Source organism: Plasmodium gonderi (genome assembly GCF_002157705.1).
Source record: "Plasmodium gonderi DNA, contig: Chr09, whole genome shotgun sequence".
NCBI classification, from domain to species: domain Eukaryota; phylum Apicomplexa; class Aconoidasida; order Haemosporida; family Plasmodiidae; genus Plasmodium; species Plasmodium gonderi.
In genome coordinates this window covers 456,727-475,227 of record NW_021628934.1, presented here as the reverse complement: position 1 = coordinate 475,227, position 18,501 = coordinate 456,727, and the positions used below count along the sequence as shown (strand labels likewise).

At 29.1% G+C, this 18,501-nt stretch overlaps 5 protein-coding genes across 5 annotated transcripts; all 5 read right to left on the bottom strand.

Moving 5' to 3' along the window:
* Nucleotides 1–548: 548 nt before the first annotated feature.
* Nucleotides 549–1,616, bottom strand: PGO_090920 (ubiquinone biosynthesis protein COQ4; the record flags this gene model as incomplete). The annotated part of the gene is made up of 1 exon (XM_028687681.1): nt 549–1,616. One exon carries the CDS (start codon nt 1,614–1,616, stop codon nt 549–551), a length of 1,068 nt encoding a protein of 355 aa, XP_028543482.1.
* Nucleotides 1,617–3,078: 1,462 nt separating this feature from the next.
* PGO_090910 (hypothetical protein, conserved) lies at nt 3,079–10,491 on the bottom strand (the record flags this gene model as incomplete). The annotated part of the gene is made up of 1 exon (XM_028687680.1): nt 3,079–10,491. One exon carries the CDS (start codon nt 10,489–10,491, stop codon nt 3,079–3,081), a length of 7,413 nt encoding a protein of 2,470 aa, XP_028543481.1.
* A 1,706-nt stretch (nt 10,492–12,197) lies between these two features.
* On the bottom strand, nt 12,198–13,027 carry PGO_090900 (hypothetical protein, conserved; the record flags this gene model as incomplete). Its single annotated transcript, XM_028687679.1, has 4 exons — nt 12,198–12,222; nt 12,579–12,668; nt 12,803–12,875; nt 13,006–13,027. The coding sequence occupies 4 exons, from the start codon at nt 13,025–13,027 to the stop codon at nt 12,198–12,200; spliced, it is 210 nt and encodes a 69-aa protein (XP_028543480.1).
* Nucleotides 13,028–13,488: 461 nt separating this feature from the next.
* On the bottom strand, nt 13,489–15,138 carry PGO_090890 (hypothetical protein, conserved; the record flags this gene model as incomplete). Its single annotated transcript, XM_028687678.1, has 3 exons — nt 13,489–13,575; nt 14,279–14,340; nt 14,538–15,138. The coding sequence occupies 3 exons, from the start codon at nt 15,136–15,138 to the stop codon at nt 13,489–13,491; spliced, it is 750 nt and encodes a 249-aa protein (XP_028543479.1).
* Nucleotides 15,139–15,917: 779 nt separating this feature from the next.
* PGO_090880 (peptidyl-prolyl cis-trans isomerase) lies at nt 15,918–17,442 on the bottom strand (the record flags this gene model as incomplete). The annotated part of the gene is made up of 2 exons (XM_028687677.1): nt 15,918–16,604; nt 16,900–17,442. The coding sequence occupies 2 exons, from the start codon at nt 17,440–17,442 to the stop codon at nt 15,918–15,920; spliced, it is 1,230 nt and encodes a 409-aa protein (XP_028543478.1).
* Nucleotides 17,443–18,501: the final 1,059 nt, after the last annotated feature.

The following is an 18,501-nucleotide window of genomic DNA, read 5'->3' as shown; positions in this document are numbered from 1 at the left end:
GCATATATTTACCAATTTGGAAGGCACAGATAAAACAGAACAAAATTTACAATTTTTCGCTAGAACAGAGAAACACACTGGTGGGAGGTATACTCCCTTGTATTAAATTCAAACAACATTGAGATTAAAATTTGGATATACGCTTAAAAAAGGAAGGAATGTTTTATTCTTTTTAATATAATAAAATATGTAATAGCCTTGGCATACACACGTCGAGTTGTAATACTGAAGGGAAGTATTAACTAACTGGCATAACATGCACAGCATATGCATGTACATGTATTTATGGACGAAAAAAGTGTATATAAAAAGGTGTATATAAAAAGGTGTATGTAAAAAGGTGTGTGTAAAAAGGTGTGTGTAAAAAGGTGTGTGTAAAAAGGTGTGTGTAAAAAAGTGTAAAAAAATGTGTGTAAACAAATGGCATATCCGGTGCAGCCATTTGGGCAGTGGGGCCAGCTTCGCATCTCTCCAGATTGTCAAATTTCTACATTCGTGGCTCTCATTTCTCCTGCTACCCACGCTTCGGATATATGTATCAGATGTGCTTAATTAATCCCAGCCATTAAATTCAAGTGAGAGGGGAGGGGAGATATGTTGTATGTACGCCTGAACAAGTCGATATCTTTGTCTAGCCATTTTTCAATATGAATAGAATGGAGAGGTTTAGTTGTTGATATGCCAGCTTTGTATGCCCAAGGATATAACTGACTTAGCAAGGTTTTCCTTGGCTTGTACTGAAAAAGAAAATACTTTTTTTGCAAATTTCTTAAAAATACATATTCTTTGTTCAATTTATCATATATAATATCATTATTGCTTTTATTTTCGAATCCGTATATTATAGAACCACGAACAAGGGAAGAATTATTAATGTTATGAAAGTAGTACTTGTATATCTTTGAATAAAACTCAATATCATTTCTTTTATCAACATGAAAATAATCTGTTAAATTGTATTCATATTGTTTAATGGATAGTTCGTCTACATAATTATATGCATCATTATACGTATAATCAAAGTTAGAGTTTAGAAAATTTGATGGAAGCGAATCCTTAAATATGTATTGAAAACGATACAGAGGTGTCATAAAGGGTGCAACTAAAATAGCTAGTAGCGTTATAGGTAATTTTGTCTGTACTAATTCAATTAATTTTAGAGCTGCTTCTGATTCGATGGATATATTTAAATTATAGACTACGTGACCTATATCATGAATTTGCCTATATCTTGTTAGTATGTAAGAATAATTTAAATCTGTAAAAAAATGAGATACTTCTCTATCATGTGCATGCAATTTATATGTTTCTAAAAATTCCATATACTTATATCCAAGCGTGTTTTTTGGCAATTTTTTTAATTCATTAAACTGAATATCCTGTCTTATTAATAAAGGTTTTTCTTTTAATATCACTCTACCCTCATCATCATTAATCATACAATTATAAATATGCTTAACAGCATATATAGATGATATGTCAGCTGCATGTGCCAAGAGATGCGTTCGAGCCGGTGTCTTATAAATTCGTAATATTGTTTTTAAAAATATTTCAAATTTGTTTATAGAATTTAAATCTATAAAATTTGATCGAAATATTTTTATGAAATTGTACATTTTGGGAAGTTGTGGATAAACATCGACGGCGTGATCATTTAGGGTTTGCTCATAAGACGAAATGTCCTGGTGGCATTAAAGGGAGCTACAATCAATAGGAAAAAATAAAACAAAATTACAAGAAATAACAGAAAATAGTAAGAAATTACGAGAAATACTACTACACTACGGGAGTATATGCCCCTCCCTTCCCCATAAAGCTAAAAATATGACTAATTTGTAAGAAAAAAGAATTGCCCTTCCCACGCTTGCTCTCAGCATTTAATCATTTGTAAACGAATTGTCATATCAACCACTATGTCTTGTGTGTGTGTGTGTGTGTGTCTCTATTATTTTTTCCACTTATGTTCGAAAATGATACCAAAGAGGGAGGGGGATATGAAACGAATGACAGCATGGGAGGAGGTTTTAACGTTGTTCACGCGCAAGTTTACCCCATATATATGTATATTTATACACACATGTATTATCGTTTCTATTTCACAATTCATCAAGAGACTCAATTTTATAATAACATTTTGGTATTTAAAAACAACGAAACGGTGCCTTCTTCTCCTCCTCCTCCCAAAAAAATATATTAATCCTTGTTTTTGAAAAAAACAGAACAGCATACATTTTACTTGCTCCTACGTGTTAATAATTACTCACTAATTTGAAAAAAAAAAAAAAAAAAAAAAAGCGTTTGTGTTGATTATTTTCACGATTGTTGAATCTACTTATAAAACTGCTGTTCGTGTCATTTTGTATATATGCACTTTCTTTTTCACTTTATTTCCATAATGTGATGTTTGGAAAATAAAACCGTAAAAAAAAGAGGAAGCAAAAATCATGAACAAATTAGGAATTTAAAAATAAAAAAACAAAAAAAACATGGAACTGCTTTAAATGTCGCAGCATTCCTTAGGTTTCATCATAAATTGAATTTCAATAAATTAATAAAAAAAAAAAAAAAAAAAAAAAGAAAAAAAAAAGAAAAGCATTAACCAAAAACGAAAAAGTGAGGGAGAAGCATTTTTTAAAAATTCATACATACATTTGTTTTGTACATGAAAGTAAAAAACACGTGAAAAAAAAAAAAAAAATATACACCTATTACACGTATGAGCATGTGGGTGAAGGGAAAAAAACGGAGATGGGAATGGGCGCAACAGGGTTTACATGTAAATATATATATATATATATATATATATATATATATATATATATGTAGCTAGTTTATATGCATATATTCACATGCTCATGTGTTAGTAAAGTATGTGTACACACTAGACGTTGTATATTTTATTATATGTAAAACCATAAGAGTTTATCAGTCAAGGTGCTCATATGAGAGAGGCACATATTTTATTTCCCGAAGATATCAATGTGGGAAAAAGAAGGAATTTTTTGATAAAGAACAATTTCGAAAAGTGGTAACATCTGTATATACATACACTTCTAACGGAGTGGCTTATTTTATCCCTCAAAAAAAAGTGGAGACGTTTTTGATCTCATTTATCAAAATTTCCTGCTTATCCCTGTCATCATCAAATATTTTTTCGATTACCCTTTTTAAATACAACAGAATGCATATGGCCTTCTTTTTCATGAGTTTGTTAATATACCTTGTAGATTTTTTAGTGTCGTTAGCACAACATTCTTTTGCATAATAACATTCATCATTCAATTTCCTACATTTTCGTCTGTTCTCTTCATGTTCAAAAAATATCATTTTTCTTTTTAAGTTATTATTTTCGTCTTTGCTAATAGCAGTGTAAGAGTAGTTTTCCTTATCATTAGTTACAAGTTTTGTCTTTTGTATGTTCTGCTTCGCATGGTGGTACATGTTCTTTTTAATGCTTTTAAAATTAGAAATTGAATTTTTTATAAAGAAATATTTACTATTATGTTTCGATGGATTATCATTTATTTCTCCACTTTGTCTATTTGAGAATGTTGTTCTTGTAACTCCCCTTATAGCATTGTTTTTCCCTATATGCTTATCATCTTCGTGCTGTACATTATTAAAATGCTGCTGATATTGCTGCTCACGTTCATGTTCATTCCACTTCATTTCATTACCACAATCATCATCATCATTACAGCGCAGGTTATGCATTCCGTTGGAATCACTACCATCATCTGTGCTTGTGTTGTCGTGAAAACATAACTTGTTATTCGCCTGCGCATCTACATCCCTCTTTTGAAGATTCTTATTGCAAATGTTCACATTAGCATGGTTGGTTTCATTAACCACCTCGTTGCAGCTTTCCCGATGTTCATATAAATTACTGTCAATTTTTTTCATGAATCCATCTGTCTTCTCCCTGCGATAAGCAACTTTCCGCCTATGCTGCCCCCCATCCCCATGTTGTATCTCTTCCCAGTTGTTTTTACAAAAATCGAAGTAATAATTTTCCGTTTTATTCAAAACCTTGTTGTGAAACAAATTGACCTTCTCAGAATTTCTACTAATATCATTTGAATTGTAATTAATGGAACTCAATTCATAAACATTACAAAAGTTTAACAAAAGGTGAAAAAAAATTTCCCAAAAAGTTATATATTTTTTTCTTGAAGATAATAATTTTATGGAAAAATTTTTTATTTTGTTTTCTTCGTTATGTACAACGTAGTAATTTTCATTTTGCTTCTTCACTTGATTAATATATGCGTTAATTTTTCTTGTGTTTTTTTCATCTATGGGTATATTTTTGGAGTAATCTATAAAATAAATATCATCTGAATTGCTTCTACTTAATTCTCCATTTATGTGACTACATTTATTTGTTTCATTTTTTTTTATCTTCCCATTCGTATTTTTTCCTTTTGCATCGCCATTGCTGTTGCAGCAATTCCCCCTGTTGATCTTTTCCTTATGATGAGCATTATGTTCCTTCAGCTTCTCATGATCGAAATGGTACTCTTTTTCCTGAACAATATTGGTCTTATAATCCTTATAGTCTTTTTCGACATTTCCTGCTTTTTCGAGATTTCTTCCTTTTTCGGCATTTCCTGATTTTTCATCACTTTCTGCTTTTTCATCACTTTCTGCTTTTTCATCATTTTCTCCTCTTTCATCACCCTCCTCCCTCTCCTCCTCCTTGTATGCACGTTCCTTTACCTTTATAAATTTCTCTATTTCCTTACATCTATTTTTGCTGTTTGTGCCAGTGGGTCCGTTTTTCTTCTTTTTATTATTTGCGTTATTATTTTTAACAAAGTTGTTATTGTGTGTTATGTATGTTAGATCCAAGTTATCAAATGTTACTTTATTTATGTCCATAATGTTATTGTCATATTTATATTTCATGCATCCTAGATGTTTGTAGTATAGCAAGCAGCTAGCCACTTGCGCTATACCTATTAAATCTATATGATAGTTGAAAATAGAATCTGTTAAGAAATTATAGCAATCACAGTTTTTTATTCCATAAAAGAGATAATTCTTAAAATTTTTTACATCTATTCCTCTACCAATGTCTATTAGGTATATGTTCAGAGGGAATTCTTTTCTTAAAAATGAATTCGGGTTGTTGGGCAGATCATTATTTAAAAAGCAATCAAACCGAAAATTTTCACGCTTGTACGTTCTGGCGTTATAATAATTGCTATTACTACTGCTATTATTATTACTACTACTATTACTGCTGTTACTATTACGAATGTTACTATTATGACTGTTGTTATTATGACTGTTTCTACTGTTGATGCCAGCACTATTACCATTTTCCCTAGCCATTCCTTTCTGTTCTCTTTCTCGTTTGCTTATCAATCCACTCTGATTAGTATCCTTATACTTGTTTATCTCATGTAGCATTTTTTCATTCTTTGCAATTAAAATGTTGTCTATTTTAACATCACCGTGCAGTACATCTAGGAAATGCAACTGCAACATGGCTACTATCAATTGGTACACGATAAATAGTACCAGTTCTTCATTTATCGATTTATAATTTTTTTTAATAAATGTGTTTATGAATTCGTTAAGAGACGTCACATATTTGTGTGTTCCCATTAGTAGTAAGGATGTTCCCTTTTCTGCCTCTTCGGCTTTATCTTTCTCATTTTTTTTTTCCTCAAGCGTTTTTGTTTTTTCATGTTTGTGCCCACTGTTGCTTCCACTTTTGCTTGCTTCCTCCAAACTACGTGTGTATTTAACAGAATTTGCATTTTCATTATATACTTTGTAATGTAGCTCGTCTGGAAATATGTACATACATTCCTTTGCATAAATTTCAAAGTATATCTCACTGTTGCAATTAAAATTGTTGCTACTACCCAAATTACTTCTACTGTTCTTATATTCATTTCTTACATCAGTCAGTTTTGAACCAGTTGCAAGAATTTCCCTTTTGCAATTGGTATACTTACATAATTTCATATGTCTTCTTGTTTTCAGTATGTATGAAAAGAATATTTCTTTTTTAGAGAGATACAATTTTTGCTGAAATTTGCATGCTAGTAATTTATCATCAATGGTACATTTGTATGTGCAACCATTTAATCCCTTACCCTGTTTATTTAAAATTTTCATAATCCTCGTTGTAGTTTTACCACCTAATAAATTTATTTCTGTATTTTTCTTTAGTGTACCTATGATTAATTCTTTATTACTATATTTAAATATTTTCGTATGACTTATATCGTTTATATTTTCTTGGGTACTAACAAAATAGTTATACCTTCTTTTTTGAACACTGCTGTACGGATTAATTAAAAATACTCCACCAATTATATAATAATTGAATAGATGAATTATAATTAATTTTAACTTATCTTCTGTATCTTTTGCATAATCGATTACTCTTTCATTTAGATACACTTCATTGGTGTCAACAAATGGCTTATCAAATTGAGACTTATCACCCATATATATGTTAAGTTTGTGATTTATGTATTTATTCAAATCGTCTTCTTTTTTAATATTTTTTTCATTTAATTCTATTACACTGGGTAATTTCTCTATTTCCTTATCTGAGGGGTTTTTATCTTTATAATGAGTAATATGAATTCTTTCATTTGTTATATTTGTTATATTTGAACCAACTTTCTTCAACTGAATCATTATATCAGATCCATTTTTATGTGGTGTGAATTGTTCTCCTATTTCACTGTCATTCAGAGAAAGGTTAAAAATTAGTTTTTTACTATTCCAACATTCAATTCTTTCGTCATTTGGGGTATTAATTTCGTTCACATTTCTTGTTTTCTTTGATTTGTATATATTCTCTTTTGAAATTTTTTCATCGTTACTCCGTAGCGTTTTTTCTTCCGTTTCATTTCCATGTTCACTCTGTATTAATAGTTTATGCATATCTTTTATTTCTTTTTCGTCATTGCACATGCTTCCTATCGTTGGTAGTGCATTATTTGATTTTCCTTCTTTATATTCAAGATCCTCTATTATAGAAACTTTAATTTTTCTTTCCCTCACTTCATGGAGATTCGAATTATCGCGATCCACTGAATGATCAAGTAGGGAGTCTATCGATTTCCTTCTCCTTATTTCTATATTTTCCTCATAGTTATTTTTAGACTCTTTCCTTTTGTCAATACATGAGTGCTGCGACTTCTTGGTGTTCTCTCTACTCAGTTGTTCACGCTTCTTTATCTCCTTCTTTGTTTCTGTCTCTTTCTTTCTCCTCATCCTTTTCTTTACCTTTTTTCTTGTCTTCATCTTTTGTTTTTTTAGTTTTTTTCTAGTTCTATTTCTTTTATACGGATTATAGTCTTCCGACGATATATTGCTCCTGCTAGAATCACTCGAAAAATAAGAAGCATATACCCCCGCTTTATATTTATTATTTTGTTCTACTAATGGTTTATTATCATGTTTCTTCTCTTCTGATGAACCTTTCCCCTGATGGTTATAATTCTCATCGTGTTTAAGAAAATATTCCTCTTTATTTGTTGAATCCTTTGTGAGATGATCATCGGTTTGATAACTGTAAATGGAAGAAATAAAATCATCCTTATCTTTCTTTTGTTCAATTTCATTTTCAGAAAATAATGACGATTGGATTTCTCGTTTTAGTTCCTCTTCCGTCGTTATTCTCTTCTTGTGACATTGATCACGGAGCATATTGCTATGTACAATTTTTGTATTCTTAAAATTTTCGTCTACGCTCTGATCCTTGTTCTGATATGCCCCTTTGTCCATGCTCTGAAACAAATCCTCATCTATATTCTCATCTATTTCTAGTTTCGTCACCTCATCCATTTCTCGTTTTGTCACGTCATCCATATCTAGCTTCATTGTCTCATCCATTTCTCCCTTCATAACCTGATCCATATCTCGTTTCAAACCATGGCTCATGTTCTCACTTACTCCAACTCCATAATCACTGCCTCCTCTTACCTCTGCTACTTCTTCGTATTCTTGGCTTCCCATACCCCCAACTGTTTCTCCGAAAATTATATCTGATTTGTCCTCATAAAGTCCTTTTTCTAACAATTCGTCATTTTCCAATTTGACTTCATTCTGTGTGGAATCATTATGGAACATATTAAAGGATTCTGGAGTGTCTATAACTTTTTCATGTTCGTTCGAAGCTGCCTGAACAGAACATGTAATTTGTTCTTCGTATTTGGAAATAACTTCGCCGGGGGCAATGAAATGGATGTTTTCATTTTCATTATCTGCATTTTCGTTATCTACATTTTCGTTATCTACATTTTCGTTATCTACATTTTCGTTATCTACATTTTCGTTATCTACATTTTCGTTTATCTCCTTATGATCCTCCGTCGTGTCAGTACTAGTATTTGCAATTGTATTATTTAAAACATATATATTACTTTTGCGTACATTATCCAATGCGCAACTGAATAATTTGCTTATAATGTGTTTCTCGGAGAAATTTTTATTCTCATAAAACGGTACTTCTTTTTCTTTGCAAATAGGAGGTCTTTTTCCTCTTAGGGCATCCCCATTGTGGTAGTTGTGTATCACCCGGTTATGCATCGAATAGTTCACTGTATTTGTTTGTATATATACAAGTCTATTTTGGGTTGTGTTTTTTTTCCTTTTGGCTGTGCTTCTAAATACGGTTCTGTATAAGAGAGCATACCTTTTCATGTATTCATTTCTGCTGGTATGAATGAAGTTAATTCGTTTTTTTGAGAATGATGTGATTTGATTTGTATGCTCCATGAGGTTGTTATTTCCATCTGCTTCCTCTCTTTGGACCTTTTTTCGAATCATTCTGTGATTCTTTTTATTTTTTTTCTTTTCCTTTTTCCTTAAAAGGAATTCACTGTTATATTTGAGTTGTATAACAGAACCATTCATGTGAAGGAATATAAACTTTTTCACCTGATTTTTTACTTTTCTATTTGACCAAACTTTGTCGTAATTATCCATTTTGAAATACGTAAGATTTAAGATTTTTCTGTATTTTTTTCTTTCAGAGTCTTTAATCTTATTTTTTAGAAGTGTTATTTCATGAATATCTTCTTTGTCTTCATCTGCATCATTAGCACCTTCAACCCATTGAATGGATGTGTTATCCAAATCGCTCCTTTTCCTCTGCCTGTCAACATAATGAACTATCTTTTTGTAGATTCTTTTCATGTTTTTCATAATATTTAATGTATTTTTATTATTTTTATTTTTAAAAAATAATAAATAAATATTTAAGAAATAGTGAGACATATATTTTGGTAGATTAAAATATAAATATATAATAATTATTTTTATAGATTTGTACAACGTATAAAGAGATATTTGAAAAATAGCGTCAATATTTTCATTTAAATAAAACATACATTTTTTTACTAAGTAGAGGACTAAAACTAATTCATAAATATATGAAAAATTTCTCTGTAACATTTTAACATTTTTAAAACCGTTACCAACTTGTGTAAACCTTTTAAATGTTTTATTATTATACCTATTTACTTCATTTTCGTAAGAATTGAAAAGGTGGTTATCATTGAAATGATCGTGTAATTTACAATTTTTTAAATAGGCATAAGAACGCATTTTCTTCATTATATAACTTCTAATATGCATTTTCGTCAATTGGTATATGCTTAATTTCCCTTTGATAACTTCATGACTCTTGACTACTTCACTATAACTACTAGTTATGGTGTGTTTTATTATATGTTCTCCATATGCACATACAAATAAACACACTTCATTGCAAAAGAAGCCATCACTTTCAAGCATTTTTCCTATACTTTTGTTTTTTATTGGGGATAAAAATTTCCTCTTTACTTTTGCATCATTTTCAGTTCCATTTTGAGCCTTAAGGAGTACTTGTATCCCATTCTCATTCTGTTCTCTTTGTTCATTCTTTTCATTCTCTGTCTTATCACATAGTGTATTCCTCTTGGTATCATTTAAGTACACAAAAATGAGCAAGTTTAATGGATTTAACGAAATCTTTAAGTAACTTATTAATAGCGTGATAAAATTATTACTAATTTCTCCAATTTGTGTAATTTGCTTTTTTATATAATATAATAAAAATTTTATACTTCCGTACATGAACATTACCCGTGAATAGTTATTCATCGCCACCTTCTCAATGTCATTTTTCGTTAATTTATTTATGATATAATAATTGTTTACGTCATCTTTTATCATATGGTTCTTATATTCTAAAATGAACGAATGAAATTTATAGCCAAAATGGTCAACATAAAAATCTAGATATTCTTGTAATATGTTTGAAAAATCCATGCCATGCTTAAGAGCTTTTAACTTTTTTAATTCCTTATCATATTTTCTTATTTTTATCAGAACATTGACAAAATCTTTGATGTCTTTATAAAGAACACTACTATTCTTCTCCTCAATACTGCCATCTGCCTTGCGTCTTTTTACAATATAAATATTCTTGATACAATTTTTTATGTAAAACTGTTGGATATCTTTTTTAAACATTATTTATGATTGAGAATAGGCATGGACGGAGAGATATGAAACATACAGAAAAAAAAAAAAAAAAAAAAAAAATGGAGAGACATGGGTGGTGATAAAGCGGCAAAACTGTTCAACAGTGAAACAATGATACAGTAGAATAAAGGAACAAAATTTTATAAAGAAATGAATATTGAAAAATTTTCCGTATACCCAGACATTTGAAGATGAACTAGAAATAAATAAAAATTAAAAATAGTAAAGCTAGAAAAACATGAACGAATTCAACATAAATTACAAGATGTTTAAAGAATATACAGGGAGTAAATAAATGTGATGTAAAAAGATAGAATATGGGTGCATGTATGACATACACATGTATGCATACATGTAAGGTCGTGTTTATATGTACTTATTTATATATGTGCAATGTGCATGGAAAATACTGAATTAATTACACATGTATGTACTTTCAGAACTATGTTTTGTAAGTAACTTCAAAGCTTTGCAACAAGCATACAACTTAACAGTTGAATGGAGAAATGGGAAGATACACACCTTGTGAATATTTTGAGTTAAAAAAATGTTTAATGTCATATTTTTGAATTTTCCGCTGGGAATAGTATGGAGTATTTTAACTTTTTTTTTTTTTTTTTTTTGGTTACTCGTATGTTTTTTTGAATACAAAATTTTAAAATGGTGAATATTTCATTTTGATGTCATTTAAAAATATTGAAAAAGGGAAAAAATCACAAAATGAATTGGAAATAAATGAAATGAAATTTAGCGTGATAAAAATGATTGAAATAATATTCGGTGTGAACTTAATAATAAAGGCGTACGTAAATTAAAGGAAATAAAAGCTATTATCAAAAAGGGAGCACATTGCAGAAAAAAAAAAAAAAAAAAAAAAAAAAAAAAAAAAACAAATATATAATAATAGTGTTACATTAACGAAAAATTAGAAAATTAAATAATACCATCTTTTTCCACATATTTTAAATGTCAAAATTTTATTAAACAAAGATCATTTCTTGAGGATTTCCTCTTAGTATTTAAATTAAGACATTATATAAAATCGTGATAATACGATTTGAACATTAAAATTGGAAGTACCACGTTGTGTGTATTCTTTCATACGTCACACACAACTCCATATGTCCATTATTATTTACCTTTTTTTTTTTTTTTTTTCGTGCGAATTATACATTTTTATGGCTTTTGTAAAAAAAAAAAAAATAGGAAATAAAAAGTACATTTAAATTGTGTGGTTTATTTATTTGTATCAACTATTCGTAATTTTTTACTCAACTCAATTTAAATTTTCCACATATGTAATAAAAACCCTTTGTATGTCATATATTTTTCTTTTTTCTTTTGCTTTTCTTTTTATGTGTATTTATCCATATAATATTTTTCCATGCATTTTTTTAGTATTCTCAAATCGTTTTAACAGTGTTTATTAAAATAACAACATAAAAAAAAAAAAAAAAAAAAAAAAAAAAAATTATTCCATTAAAGGAAAAAAAAAAAAAAAAAGATTGTATAAAATAAATTAAAAATCTAACTTAAAAAAGAAAAAATGAAATAACATAGTGTAATACTATATTATATGATTTGGTATTATATTAAAATTTATGACATTTCACTGTAATAGCATACATTTTGCGTCCATTTATGTTTCTATTGTACATCATGCTTAATGTTATGGTTTGTTTAATACACCTGTGTCACAAATGCTTTTTTTCCCAGTTGCTAAAAAAAAAAAAAAAAACAAAACAATAATGTAGACATGTATGAATAAAAGGGGTGAAGCACTTTTGTACATAATACATAAGTATAAGACATTATCCCCTCTCTACAAATTGTGCCTCTGTTCATTAAAACCAATAAACGTTTCTTCGATAATCGAACATGCTGTTTTTAAGTACTGTTTGGGCATGTTAAGTTAGACAAAACATCTCGTGCGAAATACTTTTGCGCACATGCTCGAGTGTATGCACGGACATGAATATATATATATATATTCATATGACACATTTTGATACCCTTTTGCCCCTTTTTAAAACACCAAATAAACGAATGCAAATTCAGTTATTTTATTTCATTACGAGTAAAATGGATCATAGTTAAATTTATCGACGCCAAAAAACATCATGTCAATTATTAGTAGTATGGATGTACATATGCTTGCAAATATCCTGAACAGGTAAGGCAAAAAAAAAAAAAAAAAATTACATATAATAATCTATTGTATTTACAAAAAATATATATATGTATAGCAATTATGTTTTCCTTTTTCTTTTTGGGTTAATTTTTAAAGTCCATGTTGTACCACATGTATCTTAGAGTCTCAGCTGTAGCAAATGAGCAAAATATTAGCACAGCAGTAATTCCAAAAAGAATGCCTAAAAAGTGTGTATGTGGTGAAGTAGGGAATTAAAATTGTGTACAACACAATTTCTGCATTTTTTTTAAAAAGCAAAATTCATGTTATATTTTGTGTGCAAAATGGAAACTCATTATATAAGTTTTTACTTCTCCTGGATTTGTCGCTCATTTTGGTAATTTTCTCTAATTTACATGAACATTACACTTCGGATAATCCTTTTCTTTTGATTATTATTATTATTACTACTCAATTAGTATGTATATAATATATATATTGTGTTATTATATTACATTATATATTACGAAATATGCTGTTCGTTTAACAAATTACAAATTTAAATGACGAAGATAAAGAAAATATTATACATTTTAAATGAACGCTCCAAAATGAAAAAAAAAAAAAAAAAAAAAAAAAGGAACTTAAAAATTTGAAAATTACCAATTTACTTGGAAGTTACTAGCGTTCATATAATTTTTTTTTAATTTTAAAAAGTGTAGTTTTTTTTTTTTTTTTTTTTTTTCTTTTTTCATCTTTTTCACTCTTTTTTTTCAATTTTTTTTTTTTTTTAAAAAAAAGGGCTGTTTTGTGCATGCACCACAACGTTATGACAAAATTATTTGAGACTATGCTTATCCTTTTTTAAAAACTTGTATGATATAATTGTCAGATTTATCGAATTTATTATCCTTTATTATGTTTATTAAATGTTTGTTTATCTGTAAAAAAAAAAAAAAAAAAAAAAGGAAAGGAGGTAAAAGTAAACAAAAGAATGTGTATATATATGTCCACGATATATTCAAGTAGTAATATATGTATATAAGTAATATACATATTAGCATATATATACAAATATATGAAGTTATGTAAAAAAAGTATGATAGCTTAAAAAAAAACACATAGATTGGATAACCAATTAAAGAAAATTAACAAAGGATGCAAATGGAATTATGTATATATAAAACTATTTCATATAGTAATATTTAAACAAAATAAATGTTATATTTTTTATTTTTAAATAAAATAAGACAAAGGGAGACTTTGTATGCAACTTTTGATTTTTTCATAAATATATTCCCTTTAACTGTGTAAAAGTTGTTCAGTGAGAACATCCAACATGGAATACTTTTTTTTTTTTTTTTTTTCGCAAATAAATTTATACGTAAAACATTATTCCAACCACCTTATGCAAATAAGGAATCATATCAAAAAAAAAAAAAAAAAAAAAGAAAAATATAGAGGAAATATATTACAGTTCATATACTTCTGGACACAGCTATGTGACATAATAATGAATTGTGCAGGTCCATTAACTATTTAATTAGCAAACATTTCTATTAAATCTAAATTTACAGAAGCATAATTCCCCATCCATGCACACGGACATTTATTGGTGTATTTTCTGGTTTTTATAATGTATACCTCTTCATTAGTAGGAAATAAAATGGGTTTACTAAGGGAAGAATCCAGCTGGAACCACATTCCTGTTATAGGCACAAAATGGGGTGGACAAAAATGTAAATGATTTACACATTAATATGAAAATGAATAAACAAAAAATTCTCATTTAAAGCACAAAGAATTCTTGGTGTGTTCTTCTACATGCGTTTTTTCTTTCCCCTGTATATGCGTTTACTACACAAATTGAGCATTATCGATTTTAAAAAAAAAAATTGAATACCTGAAATTTTCCTTATTGTATAAAAATGCCTATGGTGGTATAGATGAAAAATATTCATCCGAACAACATTTATCACAAATGCGATTAATTTTTTGTCGTTTAAATGGTTATCATCAAAAATTGTGTTGCACCTGCTACTTTTATTCTTATTTATTTTTTGCGATATCTCCTTATTATCAACCCAGGTCAGTTCAATATTGTGCTTGTTCATGAAGAAATATAAAATGTTTACGTTAAAATTTCCAAAATAGTGTACACCTCTTTTAATATATGTGCGGATACTATTATAGCTTAATATTTCTTTTGTATTTAAATCTACTGATTGTTTGATGTCATTGTTATAATCGTAATTTTTTTTGTTACAATTCTTTTCATTCTTGTCATTGTTAGTATCATCGCCCTGATCGTTTAACACGCCTACCCCTATAGGATCGGAATCAAACGTGCTCTCGGCGTCTTTAAAATCGTCAGGTGAATATACATGAGCTTGTAAGATATTGTTTGCAGTGTGAACTAAGCAATAGAATTTGCTTTGTTTTTCAAAATACACGTTTATCGATCCCCTTTCCGTTTCAATTGCATATATTTCATAGTTGCACATCTTGGGAGTTAAATGTTGCGAAAGTATTAGTATATTTTACTGCTTTAAAAACGGAGATAAATGAACATATTTATGCGTCATCTATGTAATTTGATGTGCGAGTCTACCGTTTTTTTTTTTTTTTTTTTTTTTTTTTTTTTTTTTTTTTGTCATTGATGATGATACCAAATCCAATCTATCATAAATAAGTGATTTTTTATAGGCAATTTTGCTAAAAACAGGGTTAAACGTGTACACTTATCGACATACACAATTGTGCCTTTGTCATAAAATCATGTGCTCTTGTTGCATTATGTTTTTTTTAAATTATGACGCGAAAAAAAAAAAAAAAAAAAAAAAAAAAAAAAAAAAAAATGGCATTTCGTTCAACCTGTCATATGCGTAGCATGCAAAGTCTTGCCTACTCAAAATGAGAAATTTCAATCACGATACAACAATTCATAAGAACGGAAAAAATAATGAGAGGGCCGTTTAGTTGTTCTCCCTCAAGGAACAGCAATATTCACACACTTATGTATTATATTTGCACATGTACATATGTTCATAAATATGAATACATAAACAGTTGGATATTTGTATACATGTTTAAGCATACTTGTTAGGTGGCAGAACACTACTGCATTGTGATTCGTCTGAACACTCATTATGGGATAATAGTTTACCCCTATATGAACACGCCTGTAAAATGAGTGGAAAGGTCTTATAAGAAGACAATTTGTACGGTACCATAAAAAAATAGCTGAAGCACTAAATTAGATAATCATATGTGTAAAAGCGTGTTATTTTTTTGCTGGGATATAAGTATACACGAATAAGTAATACACAAGGAATAAAATTGACAAGGCTGTAAGAAAAAAAGTGAAAAAAATTTTGTACGATGTAAAAAGGAACATAAAAAGAAACAGTAATAAAAAAACAAAAAAGCAAACAAGGAGGTATAAGAACACGTTGTTTAATAAAAGGATTTGTGTATAGCTTCCAAATGCTTTTGACTCATTTGTTGTAGAAGTATTGATGTATTCCTTCATTTTATACGTATTAAAGTTATGATTATTTTCCGTACAATTTAACAGCTCGACGCTATTGTTGAACTCATTTTTGAAATCGTCTTGCATGGTCATCATCGGTTTATTGTTACATTCATCCGAATGCTTGTCTTCGCTATTCTGGTGATTTATTTGATTTTTTTCGCTATCATTATTGGAAACCATTTGTTGATTCATTAAATTGTTTTCTTTATTTTCATTAGAAGAAAAAACTTTTGAGCAAACTAATTTTTCCTTCTTATTATAAATTAATATCTTTCTTTTTAAAGTAAGTAGGGAATTTTTGACATATTTGTCTGCCGGGTTTATCTCTAGTACTTTTAAGAACTCAATCTTGGCTTCGTTATACATATCCAGGCACATATAGGCTTGTCCTTTTCGGTAGTGGGCTTTTACGTTATTTTTGTCGAGGTTGAGTACCTACAGAAGGGGGGAAGGGGGAAAGATGTGGAAATAAAATAAAAAAAAAAAAATAATAAATAAGCTGGCAACCAAACAGCCAAACATACAGGGGAAATAGCTGAACAAAAGGCAAACACACAGATAAAATATCCTAACGTACAGACAAAAAGTGTAATCCCTATGGAATAGCACCGTATGAAATAATAAACTGGGGAGAAAAGATGAAATCGCGTGGGGTAACATTAAAAATATACAGAAAAATTATGCAAAAATGAATTCAATACAAACAGGCACGAGAGCACATGCATGATACCGTTGAACATTCACTGATGCACTCGTAATAGTTAGACATGTGAAATTTGGTTATGGCCATGTTCAAATGTAAATTAATTTCAAGCTTGCTTTGTTCATCTTTTTCTTGTTTTAATTCTGGGAAAGAGTAATCCAATTGTATTAATCCTTTTCTAAAGTAAATACAAGCAAGTTTATAATTTTTTTCGTAAAATGCTTTTTTCCCTTCTTCATTAAAAGCATTAGATGCTTTTATATTTTCTTTTGAATCTTTTTCATATAGCTGTCTTTCCTTTGAATGATCATGTGTGCATGGGTTCCTATTATTTAAAATGTGTTGCTTCTTTTCTTGTATATTCTCTTTTTCCTCTTCATCATCTTCAATTTCTTTAAGGCAACTCTCAAATTTTGAATAATCAAAATTGTATTTTGATGGCTTGTTTTTCGACTCACATGTGTTTTTTTTTTCTTTTTTAGGAAGTTTTTTCGTATTATCTATTTCTTCTTTTATTTTTATACAGTCTTTCACAAATTTGTACACATCTTCTGATGTTTTAATATTCATTTCAAAATTGGATTTTCAATGGAAATCGGGAAAAGTTGTGTGCGCTTCTATTTTAGTTCAACAAAAGCAAGTGAGGGGAAGAAGAGGCATGCCGAAACAAGTCATGTGCTACTATTCCTAATGTATCAAAATTTTATGAGCACATCGTTTGTATGGAGAGAAGCAAAACGGCATCCGTTGGTTCGAGGGAATTAAATAAAAGTGAAACTGAGAGTAATGCTTGAATATGGCGTGGTCTTTATTTAGATGATATCATAGTGATCATATATTTAATCTGTATGGTGGTCGTGAAAAAATCCCAATTTAGTAATCGTATGAACATACTCATTCTCGTCATATAAACACGGGCATACAGGTTATACAAATACAAGCATATTGCGTCATGTATCCACTTCAACTTGTGCGTGACTTAAGTGCAAATGCATGCATGAGATAGGAGAACGTGATTTTAAAAAAAAACAAAAAAAAAAAAAAATGAGGGAAACGTACGCGAATAAGTGCGAGAAAAAAATGTGGAACGAAATTTTCCTAACAAACATGATCAACAAAGTGAACATTTGAAATGCATAGAATAAGCATTTAGCAACAATAGCAAAAAAATCCATAGCTTCTGCTACAATTTACCTTTTCAAAAATGTTACAAAAAGAAGAAAAAAAAAAAAAAAAAAAAAGGTATTGCAACTTTATTTCGTCGTGCATGCATTCAACAATTTTTACGCGTTTTTAATTTAATTAACACTTTCAACTTGTTCATCTCCCATAAGATAAACATTCTCTTTTTTGCACGACAAAAATTCAAACGTATTCATGTAGCTATGTTATGATTATGTAAAAGCCAAGGGGTAATATGCAACTGTGCAAAGCAACCCTATATATGAAGAAACATGTAGGAAAAAAGGAAAAAAAAAAAAAATAAAATAAAATAAATACATAAGAAGCCTAAGTGTATGGAGGACAAATTCGACTACGGCATAAATCCCCCCACATTTTTTTTCCACTGCTTAGAGAGACTTTTTTGCCTGGATCTCGCAAAGTAAATGTCATAAGAAAAGTGGGAAG